This window comes from Trichoderma citrinoviride (genome assembly GCF_003025115.1).
Source record: "Trichoderma citrinoviride strain TUCIM 6016 unplaced genomic scaffold BBK36scaffold_9, whole genome shotgun sequence".
NCBI classification, from domain to species: Eukaryota; Fungi; Ascomycota; class Sordariomycetes; order Hypocreales; family Hypocreaceae; genus Trichoderma; species Trichoderma citrinoviride.
Window position 1 is genome coordinate 183,835 of NW_020194717.1, and position 17,132 is coordinate 200,966.

The 17,132-nt window shown below is 51.7% G+C and overlaps 2 protein-coding genes across 2 annotated transcripts; both read left to right on the plus strand.

The window, feature by feature from the left end:
* Positions 1-1,522: 1,522 nt before the first annotated feature.
* On the plus strand, positions 1,523-2,595 carry BBK36DRAFT_5493 (hypothetical protein; the record flags this gene model as incomplete). Its single annotated transcript, XM_024898241.1, has 2 exons — positions 1,523-2,335; positions 2,404-2,595. The coding sequence occupies 2 exons, from the start codon at positions 1,523-1,525 to the stop codon at positions 2,593-2,595; spliced, it is 1,005 nt and encodes a 334-aa protein (XP_024748355.1).
* An 11,484-nt stretch (positions 2,596-14,079) lies between these two features.
* Positions 14,080-17,051, plus strand: BBK36DRAFT_1203955 (hypothetical protein; the record flags this gene model as incomplete). Its single annotated transcript, XM_024897290.1, has 4 exons — positions 14,080-14,516; positions 14,559-14,569; positions 14,741-16,833; positions 16,925-17,051. The coding sequence occupies exons 1-4, from the start codon at positions 14,087-14,089 to the stop codon at positions 17,049-17,051; spliced, it is 2,661 nt and encodes an 886-aa protein (XP_024748356.1). The 5' UTR covers positions 14,080-14,086.
* Positions 17,052-17,132: the final 81 nt, after the last annotated feature.

Consider the following 17,132-nt stretch of genomic DNA (forward strand, 5'->3'; position numbering starts at 1 on the left):
GGATTGATTGATAGATGCGCACGGGGCGCTTTGCCTTTTTGTCACTTTTTGATCGCATGGTCGCATGGCCGAGGAGTTGAAGGCGCTGCATTAGATGAGCGAATGATTAATGAGAATGAGGCGGCGTGATATTCGCCGATGGTCCATGGTACTCGCATGTGTACGTGACGATAATGTGAACGACACGAAGAAGTGACGATTTGATGGTGATGTTGACGCCTCCTTGGCGGAGGAGTGGATTGTTTATGATTGTGTTGATGATTTATTCAAGTCAATGCTGAAGAGTCAGGGTTTCGATGTGAGGGCAAGTACTGGACGGAGGAGGTAAGTCGTTGGTTTCAGTTCAGGTGCTACGCTCTACACTCGGGATAGACAGAGTACTGAAAGGGATAGACGGTGGTTGAATGGTTATTATTGTGCATTGTGATGTGATTGTAGGGTATGGAAACCTCGAAATCGAGTGAAGCTCATGATACTATTTTGATCTGTCGCGACAAGTTGCCTTGCAGGAGGTGTTTCCATTCTACAAGCTGCCACTACACTTGCATTGTGTACTTGTATTCCTCATCCATCTATATGAACAACGTCTGTGAACTGCCTTGATCTCAGTGTGAGCCGTATTGATGGATGTGTCTTGAGGTCAATGTCAGAATATAGGTAAACTATGGTTCGTCACCTTGGTGATGTGAGTGGTCAGCGTGAGCCGTCTCCACCGTGCGGATGGCTTCAATCACTGCACAACATCGATAGCCCTGCATTTTGACCTGTCTTAGTAGCCATGCATCTTGATGAACCATTGATCTGCTAACTGTACCCTCATGCACTTCTGATGATCCTCTGTGACTGCTAATTTCTGGCTTGGTCGTCCACGTTATCAAGAGACAAAGCAGTTGCGAAAAGATACATGGACAATGACCGCCTCCCCGTATTCCATCAAGTCACCCTTCCCTCCCCAGTGGGTCTCCCGCTACAATCCCACCCCCCCAACCAACCACTGCACTTCGTAAACTCTCTGCCAATTTTCTCTCGTCTGACTGCTTCTCCCTCCTCTTGCGCCTCTTCTCCGTCTCTGGCAACGGCCTCGTATCCACCGGCATCCTCCTCCTCACCCGAAACCACGAACGACGACGGAAGCGACAGCGACCTGCATTTCTGCACGACGTCGGTTCCAGCTCGGCGATCTTCTTTCTTTTTCTTTGTTTTTATTTCACGCAGTCAATCGCTTCACGACACTCGTTTTCATCTAGAGGGGGAGTAGAAGAAGAACGTGGCATCTTGATTTGTTTGAACGACGAATCGCTGTCGCATCGAGATTTGGTCGCGCATCGACGATACCTACCTAGAGGAAAGAGACGGATGATACGAGGCGACTGTTGATTCATTCGCTGCTGCGCACCGACGACGCTCGTTTCCTGCGACTCCGCGACACGATACGGCACGATACCCTCGACCCGATCAATACGATAACCCGCGATCCGAACCACACAGCTCGAAAGAAGCAAAGACATACATCACCGCCACCATGTCGGGCTTTGGCGACTTCACGTCCATCTGCGAGCACACGCCGCTCCCCCTCTGCGCCTCCATCGGCCCCGTCCTCTCGTCGTCGGGCCGCGTCGGCATCGAGCCCAGCTGCTACGCGCGCAACATCGAGGTCGCAAACACAATCATCTTCGAGGGCGCCGCCTCCTTCGCCCACATCGGCGCCCTCGTCATGACCGTCATCATGATCCTGCACGTCCGCAGCAAGTTCACCGCCGTCGGCCGCAAGGAGATCCTCACCTTCTTCTACCTCTACATGCTGCTCACCTTCATCTCCCTCGTCGTCGACGCCGGCGTCGTCCCGCCCGGCAGCGGGCCCTATCCGTACTTTTCGGCCGTGCAGAACGGGCTGACGAGCGCCGTCGTGACGTGCCTGCTGGTCAACGGCTTCGTGGGCTTCCAGCTGTACGAGGACGGCACGCCGCTCTCGGTGTGGATGCTGTGGCTCTGCTCGGCCGTGGCCTTTGCCATTTCCTTTCTGGTGTCGCTGGCGACGTTCAAGAGCTGGGCTGGGCTGAGCCCGACGAACCAGGTCGGCCTGTTTGTCGTGCTGTACCTGCTCAACGCCATTGAGCTGTTTGTCTACGTCGGCATGCAGATCCTGCTCGTCGTCCGCACGCTGCAGGATCGCTGGCCGCTGGGCGACATTGCGTTTGGCATCTTCTTCTTCGTCGCAGGGCAGGTCATCCTGTATGCCTTTAGCGCCCAGATTTGCGTCGCCGTGAGCCACTACCTGGACGGTTTGTTCTTTGCGACGGTGTGCAATCTGCTGGCCGTCATGATGGTTTACAAGGTATGGTTGCTCGAGAGTCTCATATGTCTTTGTTTGTTGATGCTAACAGATGCTTTTTTCTTCTTTAGTACTGGGACTCCATCACCAAGGAGGATCTCGAATTCTCCGTGGGCACTCGGATGAACAACTGGGAAGTCAAGGAGCTTCTGGGCGAAGACGAGCGTCGCGGCACAATGTACGCGGACGATCCTTATGGTCAGTCGAGTGGTTACGACATGGCCTACTCGCCCACGACGAACCGCTACTCCTCTCGGCACTAAGCTGTTCTTTGGTGTTTGACTTGAGCTTTTGTTTGTTTTCAGCAGTGGCTTCCGCGTTTCCATAAATAATGGTGCTGTTGGCTTCAAAGACGAGTATGGCGCTTTGACTGCTTCTCTCTCTTAGCCACCGCGATACGGCTTGGATGTGTACGCTTTTTACGTTCTTCTTCTTCTTCTTCAGTTCCTCTAGTTTTATTTGGGCATTGGCATGGCGTTTGACGAGTGGTTCCTGACGGGCTGTTGATGGGCCGTCTGAGATGAATGTTACTTTAATTAAGAGGGGGAGATTGCGGCCGGTATATACCTCGTGTCTACTTTAGGTACTATATATATCAGTGATGCTGTAGTATACGCCTAATGTTTTTGATTGAGTTGTTATTGTGGGGTGTTTGACGGCGGTGACTTGATGTTTGTATGAAGTTTGGAAGTGGGTGTGTTGTTAACAATGTTTGTAATCGAGCATCGTCACAGTAGTGTGTCTCTTTGTTCACCATTGTCAAGGCGTGTTCTCGGTGGTAGAAAGGGCAGTAGGTCTCGCATGGGCTTGTGGTACGTTGCTGGTTACTACGTTTGAATCTAATGCTGTGTCTTGGACGTATGAATGCTGGATTGTGATTAGCGGGATGGGGAGTTTGACGAGGTTTTTGGGTCCTGTCATGGTGGAAAGGAGATGTATGTTTTGGAAGGTATTGTTGGTAGGATGGTAAGTCGACGGATTCTTCGTCGTGTTATCAAGGGGTTTGAAGGTGCTTGGGCAGAGTTTCTATGGTGAACGGGCAAGAAAACGGGAGACTTTAATGTATGCCGCGCTACGACAGGACTCGAACCTTTGGGATACCGCCGAGCAGACGGCCTTGTAGCAGTCCGCCATGCGGAGTCCCTTACTGGTTGTCGGCTGTTGGATAGATGCCTCTATTTGCTTGCCTCGACCTGATTCAACTCGGGGGCGTCTGGTAGAGGTCGGCACTTGCCAGCACTTTGAGCCGAAGGTCAGAGCAGGAGGAGGCAGTGAAGGACGATGGAGGCTCTATGGATGTTTACTATACAGCGGCCTTGAAAGTTTCAACTGGTGGATGCTCTATCTTCCTCAGGTCCACTGACTCGGAACATGACCAGGGAACGGCTCGCATTCGGGGTAATTGGTCGCACCGATGTTCTGTCATTTTGGATCAAATGGAGAGCTTTTCAGATAAGGGGGAAATCAAACTTGGACCAGGATACACTGGCATGCCTGGCGAAGCAACGATGGCAAGACGGACGGACAGCTGGCTATATGGATACCAAAAACCACTGTCAGAGCTACTATAATGGACAGACTAAGTCAATGGCAGACGCAATTACATACGGATTAAAATCCTGCTTCAACAGCTACGTGGGGAAAGCGTGAAGAGGGTGGGCTGGATAGATAGGATGGAAGGTGCGGAAAAATATCCGTCTTAGCAGAAAATTGCTGGTGAAGATGATCACGGAGTGTGATCCGTAAGGGATACCAAGTCAAGCACTATTCTAGAGAGACCCTAGAGAAGTGCAATGTAATGGTTGAGTATGGAGGTATGTCGTGGGTCGTCGTCGATGGCTTTTCGGTCATCTCAGTTCGGGGATGTTGATTCTTTTTACAGGTATTTGTATGGCGGAGATGTCTTGCTCATGTTATGGGAACGAGTGGTAGCACATCGAGGCCGTGGGGAGAGTGAATCTAGCTCGCTGCGATGACCTAGTTAGCAATACTTTGGCGAAAGAAGTGCAAAGGCCATGAAGCATCATCAGTTGTGAAGTGTCCTGAACTTGCAAATACCGAATCATGCCATGTCTATCGTGACGGGAGGAGAGCCACAGTGGATGTGGAGTGTATACCAGACTATCAAAGCATAGAGGCATTCCATAAGAAAGTGTTCGAGTCGAAGAGAATATGACGTTGTCGTTGCATGTTTGGGTCTTCTCGGCGTATGGAAGCCATCGATCGTATTTGTAGAGGGGTGACGCTCGCTTTAGCTCGGTTAGGTCAAGCCATCAGAGCATCAGAGGGATCCTAGAGAGTGCAATCTTGTATGGCGAGATGTTCGCTCACGTTAGGGAAACGAGTGGTTGCAGATCGGGGTCGTGGGGGGAGTAGCTTTGCTCGCTGTGCTGAGAATACTTCGCAATACTTTGCAAACAAACAGAAATGAGGACGCGATGGAAACATTGTCAGGTCGTAGGCTCATCGACTTTTCGCATGGGAGTCTTCCGGATGTTGGAGGGATGTCAGAGCATCAGAGTATATAGTCAGGCGTTTTTATGGGGTAGTATTTAAGTCGAAGGGAATATACCGCTATTGCCTGTTTGGAGCTTCTAGGCGTAGGGAAGCCATCCCTTTGTGTCTCCAGAGGGGCGCTCGCTTTTGGTTACGATTCGGTTGTGATGGACGGGGTTATTGGAGGGATAGGGTGGTGTCTCATCACGGTACGGTAGCTCGTTCGAAACGCTTGGAGTAAGGGGCATCTAGTGATGAAAGTTGTAAAACTCTATCAAGTCCTGTACGTGTTAGTTCCTCTGTATAGGTGGATAGGTAGGCAGAAGGAGGAGACCTGTATAGTCGTACGTATTCGTGACTGCGTCAATGGGGTCAAACTGGTTGACTGTACAGCATCGACATAGATTGTTAGTAAGGACGAGAGTCATAGATTGATTGTGCGTTGGGAACTTCTAGAAAAAGCCCTTAACAAGACCTATGATCAGCAATTCATGGGCAAGCCGAGATGTGGCGAGGAGATTAATCCGAAGAGCGTCCAGCTACCCCGGATGTTGACGACGTTCGTCTCGAGAATGCTGTTGTGTCTTTTGAGCCTGTTAACTACTCCTGTTCATAAGCTCTCTTGGTGAAAAAAGAAAGAGGGACAGTATATAATGAACTCTATGGTGTCAAGTGTGATAGAACAGAGAATCAATATGGCTCGAAGAACAGATGCCAACAATATAACGATTCCTCATCTTTCCAGTTCAATAACCACCACGAAAACGCCAACAGTCCACCGTACTGTAGCCGAAGACCCAAAACCTGCTTTGTGCCACCAAGCTCTCAAGATTCACGACTCGCAACATTGAACGCAATACTTCCACACACGGCCCCCTTGTCCATCCATACCGCAATGCGACCACCATCCCCAAGCGCCCGAGTTCCGGCACTACTCGTTCGTACTCTCACGTCAACTGTAAGACGAGGCAAGTCACTCGTATAAACCCGGATATATCAGTGTCTCACACCACCCGAATGCCTGACCACAAGAGACAAGCTGAAGTAGGTAGGGGCAGAAGCTAGCATGTCCCAATTTCGTTTCCCGTCTTTAGCTCTTCCCACATATCGTCCATCTCTTCCGCAGTCCCCTGACAGCGTTTGGCATTTCCCCGGTCTCTCTATTCTCACAGGGGGCCCTTGAATGAATCAAACTCTGTCTCTGCAGAGCCTATCCCAGGAGACACATCATGATAGTACGACTGACCCAGTCTGTATCTGCCTAGCATGTAACTACATGTACAAACGGCCGCCATGTAACGCAGATGCTGAGAATGACTCGCCCGCACGGACGAATGAATTCCCACGAATGGTTAAAGAGACGCGGCTCGGATAAGAAGACGGAAAAGTAGATACTGGGTTGTAGAAGACTGTTGATGCCGTTGGTTTTCTCATGCAATTGGACAGCACACTTACACAGATATCGGACACACATATCGGAGGTTTATTCGACCGTCTCGAAAGAACTCGTACGAACTGAGTATGGCTTGCGAGATCTCCTTCCCCTCTCTTCTATAATTATTACCCATTGCGCAGACTAAGAACACTAGAGGTTGGCTCGCTTCTCATGCCAGGTTTTGGCTATCCAGTAGAGGGTCCAGACACCTATCGTTCGTTGGGCCAGTTCCTCTGTTCTTCTCTCCTATTTTGTACTAGGCCAAGCCTGAAACAACTTGTTGCCTACTACTTTCCTTGATATCGGTTGCTTTCTGTTAGATTAAATGTCACCGCGGTGGCCGCTTTGAAATCAAGTCAGGCTGTTGTATGCCACAAGCACGCGGAGAAAGCTGCATGCTTTTGCGGATGTTCTGTTTGTTGATGGACGATGTATACCGGGGACCAGGGATACAGCTTCCGGGAATGCGGTCTTGGGCCAACGGGGGTGCAGGCTTGGTGACATGGCGGCACTTGGTTGTACTGATGGGGTGGTGCTTGTAAATGCGCCGTTGAGTGAGCAAGGGGTCGGTTATCACGCTTTCCCTTTTCCTTTTCTTTGCAACTATTAATACCATGGCAGGATTTTGATTCTTCAGCCGGTGGTATCCGTGCTCAGGGCTTGGAACCATCAAAGAGCGGCGTCCACTACGGACAATGTGGCTAGATCGCCGAACAATCATGTGCCGTACTCCTTTATTCTCGATTATTTTTCAGCAGTGAACAGTATTTCGCTCAGCTGTGTCCGTCTTGAACTATACTGATACCAAGTCACAAGCGATATACTGGATTGTGGGTGTACTCTGCCCGGGCCTCATATTCACCCATGGCATGCAAAGGATAGGAGATCGTGAGATGAAAAACTTGTTTTGCCATCAGCCATCGTCTACTCGCCTCGAAGGTTGTATGGCCACAAGCAGCCAAAGGAGTCCCTTTAACCTTTATCCTCTTGCCTCCTTGGTAAATAGAGTCTGACAAGCGCAGCGCCTCACATCAGCCACGATCGAGCCCCTCAGAAGTACTTGTACGCAATACACGCTGCGAGTCTTAATAGCAAGGAAGCAGCGGGATCGCCGTGATCTTCGTACAAGTGACAAAGAAGCTTACTTGGACGGGGTTAGTGCCAACTTCGTCTGATGCGAAATATGACGGAGACCGGAGTAGAATCAAAGCTGCTTTACTCCGAGAAGCCAACTCCGCGAAGAAAAAAGGCTTCTTTTATGATGTCTGTGGATGGTTTCCGCCCAGGCGCTTAATTTGTGGAGAAGAGATGACGGAAAAGGACGAGAATAAACGTCCGCAGCCACTGCATGGTTGGCGTTTCGAGGGGATGGAGTGAAGAGATACCTTAGGTTCATGCGTGCTCCTCCGCTGGTAATTCCCTCGTTGAATCACAAGAGTAATAGTACTGCGTATCGGCGAGTATCAAGACAAGGCAGGTCTAAGATCAACATTCGATACAGCCTGCCGAATGCCGCATAGATGGCGGGTGCAGGAAGCGAGTGCCGGTAGTGATGCGACTATTGGCGTGAGTATGCTCGCTTCTACTACATAGAGCCATCCGTGGCGCCGCCGTGTTGGTCCGGCTGTCGCAGGTAGGGATCGAGGATTGAAGGTTGAAATTGACACTCTTTACTCTGTCCAGGCAATGAGGGTAGCTGGGCTGGTGGCATAAGTATTAATAGTTGGATAGCCGAGCCGTTGCCCATGACGAACTGGGTAGGTCGGTACTCTGTAGGTTGGTTGTAGTACTAGAACCGTTTCACGCTTTGATCCATTCGTTACCGTATCATTGCTACAAGTATGAAACGAACGGAAAAATCAAAAGGTTGCGAGGCCCGACCTTACGTGGGGGTCTAGACAGGGGAGTTCCGACGAGGCGGAAGAGGGCCTTCTGATTGATAATGTTACCATTATAGGCATCGAGTCATGGCAGGTCTGCGTGAATATTTGCTAATCACGGCTGAGACATTTCTGCTTCAGTCGACGTATGCAAGCGACGAGGTTGGGCCGCAGACTGGCAGACTCTGCTTGATTAGCTTGAGTGAGAAGGGGTGCCTCGTCTACTCGTTATATCAGTAGCAATGTAATTTTATCTGCAGGAAGGGTTTGGCCACATATGAAGCTAAGATGTGCTAACCACGTCTGAGCTGATGCTGCCCTACGACGATGGGGATGACGGTAGATGACTGATGATGCCATATGCGTAGCCGGACTAGGTATTTGCTGACAAGGACGAGCTAGCATCTCAATGGACCGGCAAGAGGATGGGCATATACCCCTTTACGTTAGGTCAATGTAGAAGTACGAAGCTTAGTCGTGGATGGAACAAGAGACTTGGGATCGACAGTTGGTGTAACTCCTGACACGGTGTTGATGCTCGCTTCTAGTAGTTGTCGTTCCAGCGTTGTTGGATAGCATTGTGTGCTGCGCCAGGCTTGGCTTTGGATCACGGCTGGGTAGTGTCGGTTTCTTCAAGGATCCTATCCTGATTTGTTTGATGCATTTCACTCGACTATCGTCCCCTTGCTCGACATGTCCCAGAACTAAAATGGTACTACTGCCAGATGCAGAATGTTACCACTACCAAATGCAGATTGGACGCTGTCCCATAAATCGGCCGGCGACGGGGATCGGAACGACACTAAGAGGAGACCAATTCAAGAGACAAACGACAGCGTTACATTGGGATTATTCCGGGACCCGCGCGAATCGACGTGCTGGTAAAGGAGAAACCTGGCATAAAGCTTGTGGCACAGATGGGCATCTGATAGCTCTTTGGCGTAGGCTAACGCTTGCCGCTCTTGCCATCGATTTGTGGCATTCCTCATGAGGAGAAGAAAGAGGAGAATGTAGGACGATATACAATCAGAGGTTATTCGGAAAGACTGCTGGTTGCGGATGGGACGGGGCTGGCACGTGTGATTTGAGGCTATTTGCAGGTTATCAGACGGATACGAAGGAGACGCGCGGTTGATTTCGTTGACAATAAGGTAGGCAGGGGACTTGGAGCTTGAGTGAGGGAACGAAGCAGGGGTCTTGGCTTTAGTGGTCCTGCGAGGACGGTTGCGATAGAATCCTTAGGTTGATGCCAAGTACTCCGTAGATGCAACAAATACAAAATGGAAGAGCATTCGACTATAGTACAATGTACACGGACTTGCCCAGCACCCTGTAAGCCCCCGGAAACATGAACCGGCTGAGGATGACAAAGACAGGCACTCAGATTATGACAAGCACCTGCGGAATTCCGACGAGAAGCGTCCATAGGATGGACGACGGACGAGACCGTAAGCCGCGACCCTTGTGGAAAACGATGTATCTAATTGGAGAGAGATATTGAGAAAAGAGACAAAGAGACGGATGATGAGAGAACTAGTATCAGCATCAACTCGAGGTGTGTGTTGCTGCATCGAGGCCGTTGGGTAGCGCGTTAGACGAAGCGTGGGTTGCACAGCATCCGCTCTTGTTGGCTAAACTGCATGAGGCACAGCGACGATCCTTATATCTTTTTACAAGCAGCAGAATAGTAATCAAAAATACTTGTCTCACTCGAGCATCTCGATGGACTGGCACGTAGCATCTTTAGAGCTGTTGCGGTCGATGTGCAGCAAGCGCGCGTGAAGCTTCCGGCTTACAGGTAATTGGGCCCGAACTGCCATGCGGAGCTGCAAGCAAGGGGGCGGCTTTTTTTCCTTTCTTTGTTTCTTTGTCTACGGAGTACCTCTGTGACGGATATCCGCTTGCCAAAGAGCTTGGTCTTTCTGAATGAGATACAGTTTTTTGGGTTCCTTTTCTTCGCAGAGAGAGAGGAATCTTGGGGACCTACGCAATAATACAGTTGGAGGCTTGCGAGTTCGTCCGAGATCAGGGGGTGGGGTGGTCCGGGGGGTGCGTGGGCCCGGAGACGGGCATTACTAGCTACATAGCTGGTTTGTCTGCTTTTTGTCCGAACCATACAAGAAAGACGAGTCAACGCAATGATAGACGGATAGGAATATTCTAGTGGCAGAGGGGCGGATAATGAGCGGACAATGAGCGGACAAGGTGAACGGCGGCGAAAGCGGCATGTCAAGCAAGATGAGGCAAGTCTCGCATACTATTCCGCAGGAAGCAGGCCAAAGTCGAATGACTCGAGGGATTCATGCTGCGGAAGAGGATAGTATACGCGTGCTGGGACGATCCTCGTGCACTGCACATCGGACTCGACGTTATAACATAACATGTAAATTTTCCGCGATGTTTCAGTGAAGGAAGCTAGATGAATTTGTGGTTCTCTTTGGGGCTCGTTTCCGGTACGAGCACGACAAACAGACAACGAGATAGTGCGGTAGGATTGGGTCCTAGCTCAGACCGGGAGGACGGACAAAGAAGAAGACGGACGAATAGTAACGGGGCGAAGACGCCCTCAAAGTACAAGTATACTCGTAAGTCGTATATGCTGGGGATGGATTGCCGAGCTGCAGCATGACGGTCGTTTCCAGCTCCTTGGCTTCCTTCTTCCTGGCACCCGCCGTTGTCGTATCGCATCTCGTAAGCACCTGTTGAGAAATCCGTCCGTCCCCGAAAAATTACATGTACTCTTGCCTCGCTAACGGACAAGAAAGAAAAGTGACGGCAGATGATCGGTGGCTTTTTTTTCCCTGTCTGATGTCGACGAGGCGTACGCTTATTTTCTGACTCAATCATCCTTCTCGCCTAATTCTTTCGAATAACCTTCCATGCTTGAGCGGGCTTGGTGGCAGCAGCAAAAGAAGCTTTTTGCTATGCTCTTTTCCCTCTTGGTGGCTGCAAGCCCCCCAACTCACCCAGTACGGATATGGGTAAGATGGACGTGAAGACAAAGGGTACTGATGAAGTGGCCATCAATGCTTTATCGAGAGGACTGTAGTCGGGGATGCAGGTCCTGAATATGCTCCGTAAGTCCGTGGATTGCCAAAGAAGATACTCTTCCGGAACAGATGCGGGCACAGGAGAGGCCAGGACAAGCATAGGACTATTTCGCGACTCTATCTCTCTTGGCTGGGCAATGCTAAAACTCCGACTGGCCTTGACCTGGGCTTTTTGACTCGTCACACAGGAACTAGTTCGAGAAGGAAAAAAGACTAAAAGAAACTAGTAGTCAAATAAAAAGAATAGGGATCCAAAGACAAAAAAATTAAGAAACAAAGGGCGGGGGATGCGAGCCACAGCCGTCGAAAATTGGCACAATCAATACCTACCTTAGCATGGAATCAATCATACTAGATATTACCTAGACGAAACAGAAAGTTGCCGTACCTGTACTTTCGCCCAATCTGGTGCCCTCCTCGCTGCATCCCAACCGATCCAGTCTGCTCCTATTTTTGCTCCAATCAGTGCCTAATAACCCAGTAATATTTAACTCTTGGGCTGCTTCGAACAGAGGCTGGCCGGATAGGCTGTGGCCGGAAAGACAAAGACGCTATGATGGCTGGGTTGGTAGGCTATCGCTGGGATCCGTTTGTCTTGCATTTTTATTGCTTCTTTCTCGTTAGGGGGGCCCAACTCAGCCTCGGGCATTGCCTGTTGCATCGACCTTGATAGCAAATAGACTACCCATCGCCCTATTGGCATACCTTATTTGACTCATTCAAGTATTGACACATGGCCACGCACTCGATGATGATGCCAGAAACGCCTTTCCCGAGTGTGTTTCCAGTACATCCGACAGCCACAAACTCAATTCGCAAACGGGGTACACGCTACATGCGCCTCACACTATCGGCTAGGGGTCTTTGATTATTCAATTGTTCGTTTATTAATACCCGTTCTTCCTGCCTTTGTCTGTAGAACCACCTCGTCCTACCCATAATTCAGCTCACTCCTTTCACACACACTCGCACTCTCTTTCATTCTCTCACTCTCTGCATTTGTTCTATTCTGTGTACCTCAAATACAATAACCAAGGAATTTCTATCTGCTCTATCAACTTCCAGGTACTGATTTGGAAGGTACCGCAAGGCTGTTGGACTGGTGGTGGCGGCTGCCAGTGGAGTTGGCAGTTGGCAGGTGCCGCCCATCAGGTAATTTCCCCAAGCTGTGAATCGCCTCGCTATCGATTGCTCTTCCTCCTCTCCTTCTTCTTCCTCTCGTATCTCTTTCTTCTTTCTTCTCCCCATACTCTTTTCTCTCTCTATCGCACTGCCATTGTGCGCAATCTTCTCTCCATTCTTTCTTCTCGTATCTTCTGTCTCCATCTTCAGCCATCTCTCTTTCTCTTGTCATCGTCCTCTTCCTCTTCTCTTTTGCCTCGTCTCCCGGCTGCTTCGGCCCGGTATATCTCTGGATACACCGTCTTCCTAACATCGTTGCCTCTATCCGGCCCTCTCAGCTCTTTCTTGCGTTGACAGATCTACCCACTTCAGAGTCTGGAGTCGGCAATCGCTCATTATTGATAGCTTCTATCGAGACGATACGATATACCATTACAAAGTACGATTACCGAGCGTACAGTACCAACACCAGATTATCCAGGCCCGAAAGCCCTCAGTGGAGTCGGAATTCCTCGCCAGCCGCTCGCCTTGGACGTGATCAGTAATACCACAGGTACAGGTACCGGAACCACCAACCAGGTTAGTCGACGCTCAGCTTGCTTTCCCTCTGGGTGTGGTCTGTGCCGCCTGTGTTTGTGTCTCTGCCGGTCTGTACTCGAGCTTGGCTCTGCTATTGTCGAGCATCTTGTCCGGTCCGGTACCTACAGCAGGCTGTGGGCCACCGTTTCTATCTCACTCTTTTCAAGTTCTCGTCTATTCCGTCTATCCCTTGCCTCTGCTTCTACCCTTGCCCTGTCGTTTCTTTTCCTATCCTTCCTCCTCAACCGTGGCCAATGCCACCTTTTGGCCCCCACCGAATACCGCTGGAGAAGTGGCCAGTCCCTTGCTGTGATTGGTCTTCCATGGAATTTCCTGCTCTACATGTGCTTTCACTCTGACCTACCTATCCAATGTTTGTGCTCTTGATTGATCACAAACAACGAACCAAGGGTACCGGCTAGTACTTTGTTCCCTGACAGACACCCGTCCCCACATGCTGAGTACTGGATGCTAGGGAATTCGAAGCACTCCCCTTTGATATTCCGATTGGTTTCTACACCCCTCCCCAGCTGCGCCTCCGACTGATGATGCCTGCTTCTTCTATGGCTCTTCCTCCTCTGCCTTGTCGGTGACTAACAATGCTGACTAGTTGTAGCTCTTTGTTGCTACTCTACACGCCCCTCCCCGCCCTATATCTGCTATCTGCCTGGCCTGGTGTCACCCCAAGACCGGTTTATAACCAGTTCTCGTCGCATACGCTCAACGGCGCGTCCAACTTGTATGATCTGTGTCAGTCTCATCCGTGGCTGCTGCGTTGTCATCACAGCCGAGACCCAAAAGAGACGTGGACTGCTGCCACTTATCACAGCATCGAGCTCTCGGGCGATTATGGTTGAGCCTCCCTTATTTCCTCTGGGGGGTTCGAAGCAATAAAGTATCGGGGGCCATCAGCGGCAAACCGAATATTCGACGACCATTCGAATAGTGGTTTCCCCCCTTGCTGGCTTTGTCCAGAAGGCTACCAGTTTCTGAGCTTAACAATCACAGACGAGTAAAAGAAAAGGGGGCGAGGCGAAAGACGACCAATCACCAGCCAGACCGTTCTACCTTGACGACATCTTAGAGACTTGCCTCGCCTTTGTGGCCCCTCCCATCGACGAACAACCCAAGTGGGATTCCTAAGAGGGAAGAAATACAAACGCACCAGCCGGCAATATTCAAAGCAAGGACGATGGATGACGCAACCATTTTGGCGCATCTCCCTGCCGACCAGCGCGAGGCTGCCGTGAACCAAGCCGAGGGCAAGTTCTGGCCAGCCTTTTTGGCTAAAAAAGAGGCTGAGCATACCGAGTTTGTCAGAGGGTACGAGATGGCCCTGACCAAGGCTAAAGTCGAGCTCGGCACGTTGGACGGGCAGCGCGAGGAGCTGACCAAGCTCCGCGAACAGCTCGCTCTGCAGCTCAACCGGGTCGAGAGAGAGCTGGCCCACGTCGTTAGCGATTACAACAAGAAAGCGAACGAGAGACTTGGGCTGGAGAAGGAATATGGGCAGGCTGAGCAAGAGTGGCTGCGACAAAGGGAGAATCAGATCAACTCCATGGTCCGCTGGTTTCAGGACAAGCGAACGGGCAAGGCGACTACTCAGGATCCGGCTGGCGCGGGTGACGATGGCGCTGCCGACAAAGCTACCGATGGTTCGGGAGGCTCTACCAGCGTGATAGAAGCCGCGGAAAGCGTATCGACCGAGACAACCGGAGCCGAGTACTGGAACGATCTGCCACCGCGGCTTAGTCCGTCTGAGCCGGCCGTTGTCACCAGACAGGGGGCCGCAAAAACGCCTATTCCCCCCCTGGTGCAGTCGGTCGCACTCAGGAGCGTTCCCAAGAATCCGACCTTCCTCACAAACCTTGTGGACGCCGACGACCAGCTCATTGGACCCATCTACGAGACAGAGCCGTGGAACCAGTGGGTCAAGGCCATCCTTCACCTGCCCGTCAAGCGCAATGTCAAGGTTCGCCGCGGGCGCAAGTTTACCACTGACCATCTCGCCGCCATCTATGACCATACAGAGGCTAAAGGGGTCAAGTGGCTGTCGTGTATGATACAAGCCATTGGCGAGATACAGGGAAAGAGGTGTCTGTCCTGTAACAAGAACCAGGGTGCTTTTGACGATTGCATCATTATCGGCACTCCCCTTTTTCAAAAGTGTGGCAACTGTGAGTGGAATCGCCAGGGCTGCCACGGAGCCGCTCTGGTTGCGGATGAAGAGAACGCATCTGCGGGAGCTGCCCGGGAAGAAGGAGCGTCAAAGGAGGTATTGGACGGGTCAGGGGCAAATGGAATCTCGGGGCACAGAGATGCGCCCCCACAAGAAGACGACGACTCAAAGGGAGGAATAGGGGCAGACACGTCACGAGAGCCTCCTGAGCAGGCCGAGCGGGAAACCGCCAGTACTACGCCTTTGCCATACGACCCAGCCAAGCCCGTCGTCCAGGAGAGGCGAGGCCTGCCCACCAGTCGACCAACCTTCCCCCAAAACGAGCAGCTGTTGACTCCCCGAGACCGCCCTGGGCCGAAAGCATATCCCTCGACCACGGGATTCACGCCGGCAAACATTCCGCCGGGTCGGCCACCGTCGCAGGATTTCGAGACTCCCACTCCGCGCTCCCTCAAGTCGTCGCCTGGGGCGTCGGAGAGCATACCGCACCTCCCCAAAATCACCAAGGATACACTCGTTCTTAAACACAAAGATGGCGTGTACACTGAGCCCGAGATTGTAGCAGGCGTGCCTCTAGAGAAGATTGATCCTTCTCATCCTTACTGGGAGCCCGACTGGCCTAATCTCGAACAGTTAATCGAGCCGCTGTTGGCACATTGTGAAGACGAGCACAAAGTGGCCATGGCAAAAAGGGGTAGCAAAGAGGATAAGGCTACCAAGCGATTCCAGCTGGGGCGACAGGTGAATCGCGGCAAGGAGATTATCAAGTTCCTTGAGGAGGGCGAGATCAGCCCGTTTCAGCTTCTCAGCAAGAAGTACACAGCGTATGGTAAAGGCAGCATTACTTCCTACGACACCCTTTTCCGCCTCTGCCATGCTCTGCGCGAGCTGAGGCATTTCCAAGCGAAAGGAAAGATTGACGTTGAACCCGTCGAGTGGATGCGCCATCGTCTGCACGAGCTGTGGGAGGAGCAGGGCAGCGAGTTTAAACCAGCGGAAGCGATTCGCGGTTTCTACCACGACCCCAAGATGGCCCAGCTGCGAGAGGAATGCGGGATGAAGAACATTGGTCGACCGCGAGGCTCCCAGGCGCACCATCGGAGCGGAGCCACACCGGCTGATGCGCAATCTGCCCAGAAGCGGAGGCGCCAGAGCTTCCGCTCACCATCTCGCAATGGAGATGAGTATGAACGGTCGTCGATGGAGTTCATGACGGAAAGCGGACGCAATAGCACGGTGCCGGAGCCCGGACCCGGATCTCCAGCCTCTGGAGGTCCGGTCACGAAGCGCGCTAGGTCGCTGTCTCCGTCTATTCGGCCGTACCGAGTCACCATCGACGACCCCGCCGAGTTTACTGACAAGGACGTCTCAAGCGACACGCCCCTTACGCAAAACGACTTTCGGATCGACCAGATCAAGTCGCGACTGTATACGAGCTCCGCCGGGGTGACGCAGTACCTGCACTGGATAAAGGACGACAGGCGCCTGGAGCACCAGACCTTGAAAGGGGGAAATCCTGCCACTTGGCGCGCACTCGACGAGCCCATTAGCTTTGACGTGCGGCTGGACGACTTGGTCGAGGTGGTCTGGAACCGGCGCGAGCTCAAGGCACACCTCGTTATGAGTCAACGTAGCACACAGATCTCACCGCATATTGGACCGAGAGGGGATGTCATGGCGTCTTTTACGCGTGAGAGAACGCTCAAAAGGCTGATCAGGGTCCTTGGGGGGATGGGGGTCAGGACCCTTGAGGGATCTCCGTGAGCTTCTCCCCTTCTCATCCCACTCCTTCTCATCTTTCCTCCACATACGGCTTCGAAGAACTGTTATACTGACAAGATGGCATTATAGTGAGGAAGTACAGCGCCGCTGGACAGCCATGCAGTCGGAGATACTCTCTGATAAAGACATGGAGCTCTCGAGCAAGGAGAGCAAGAGGTCGGCCCCTTCGACTGCGCCACAACCTGTCGTATGGTAGTGCTAGCAAGCGTGCTGCGCGTCGAGGGGTTTCGGCTAGGCGGTTCACATATGCATCGGGTGAAGGCGGGCGTTTGGCGAT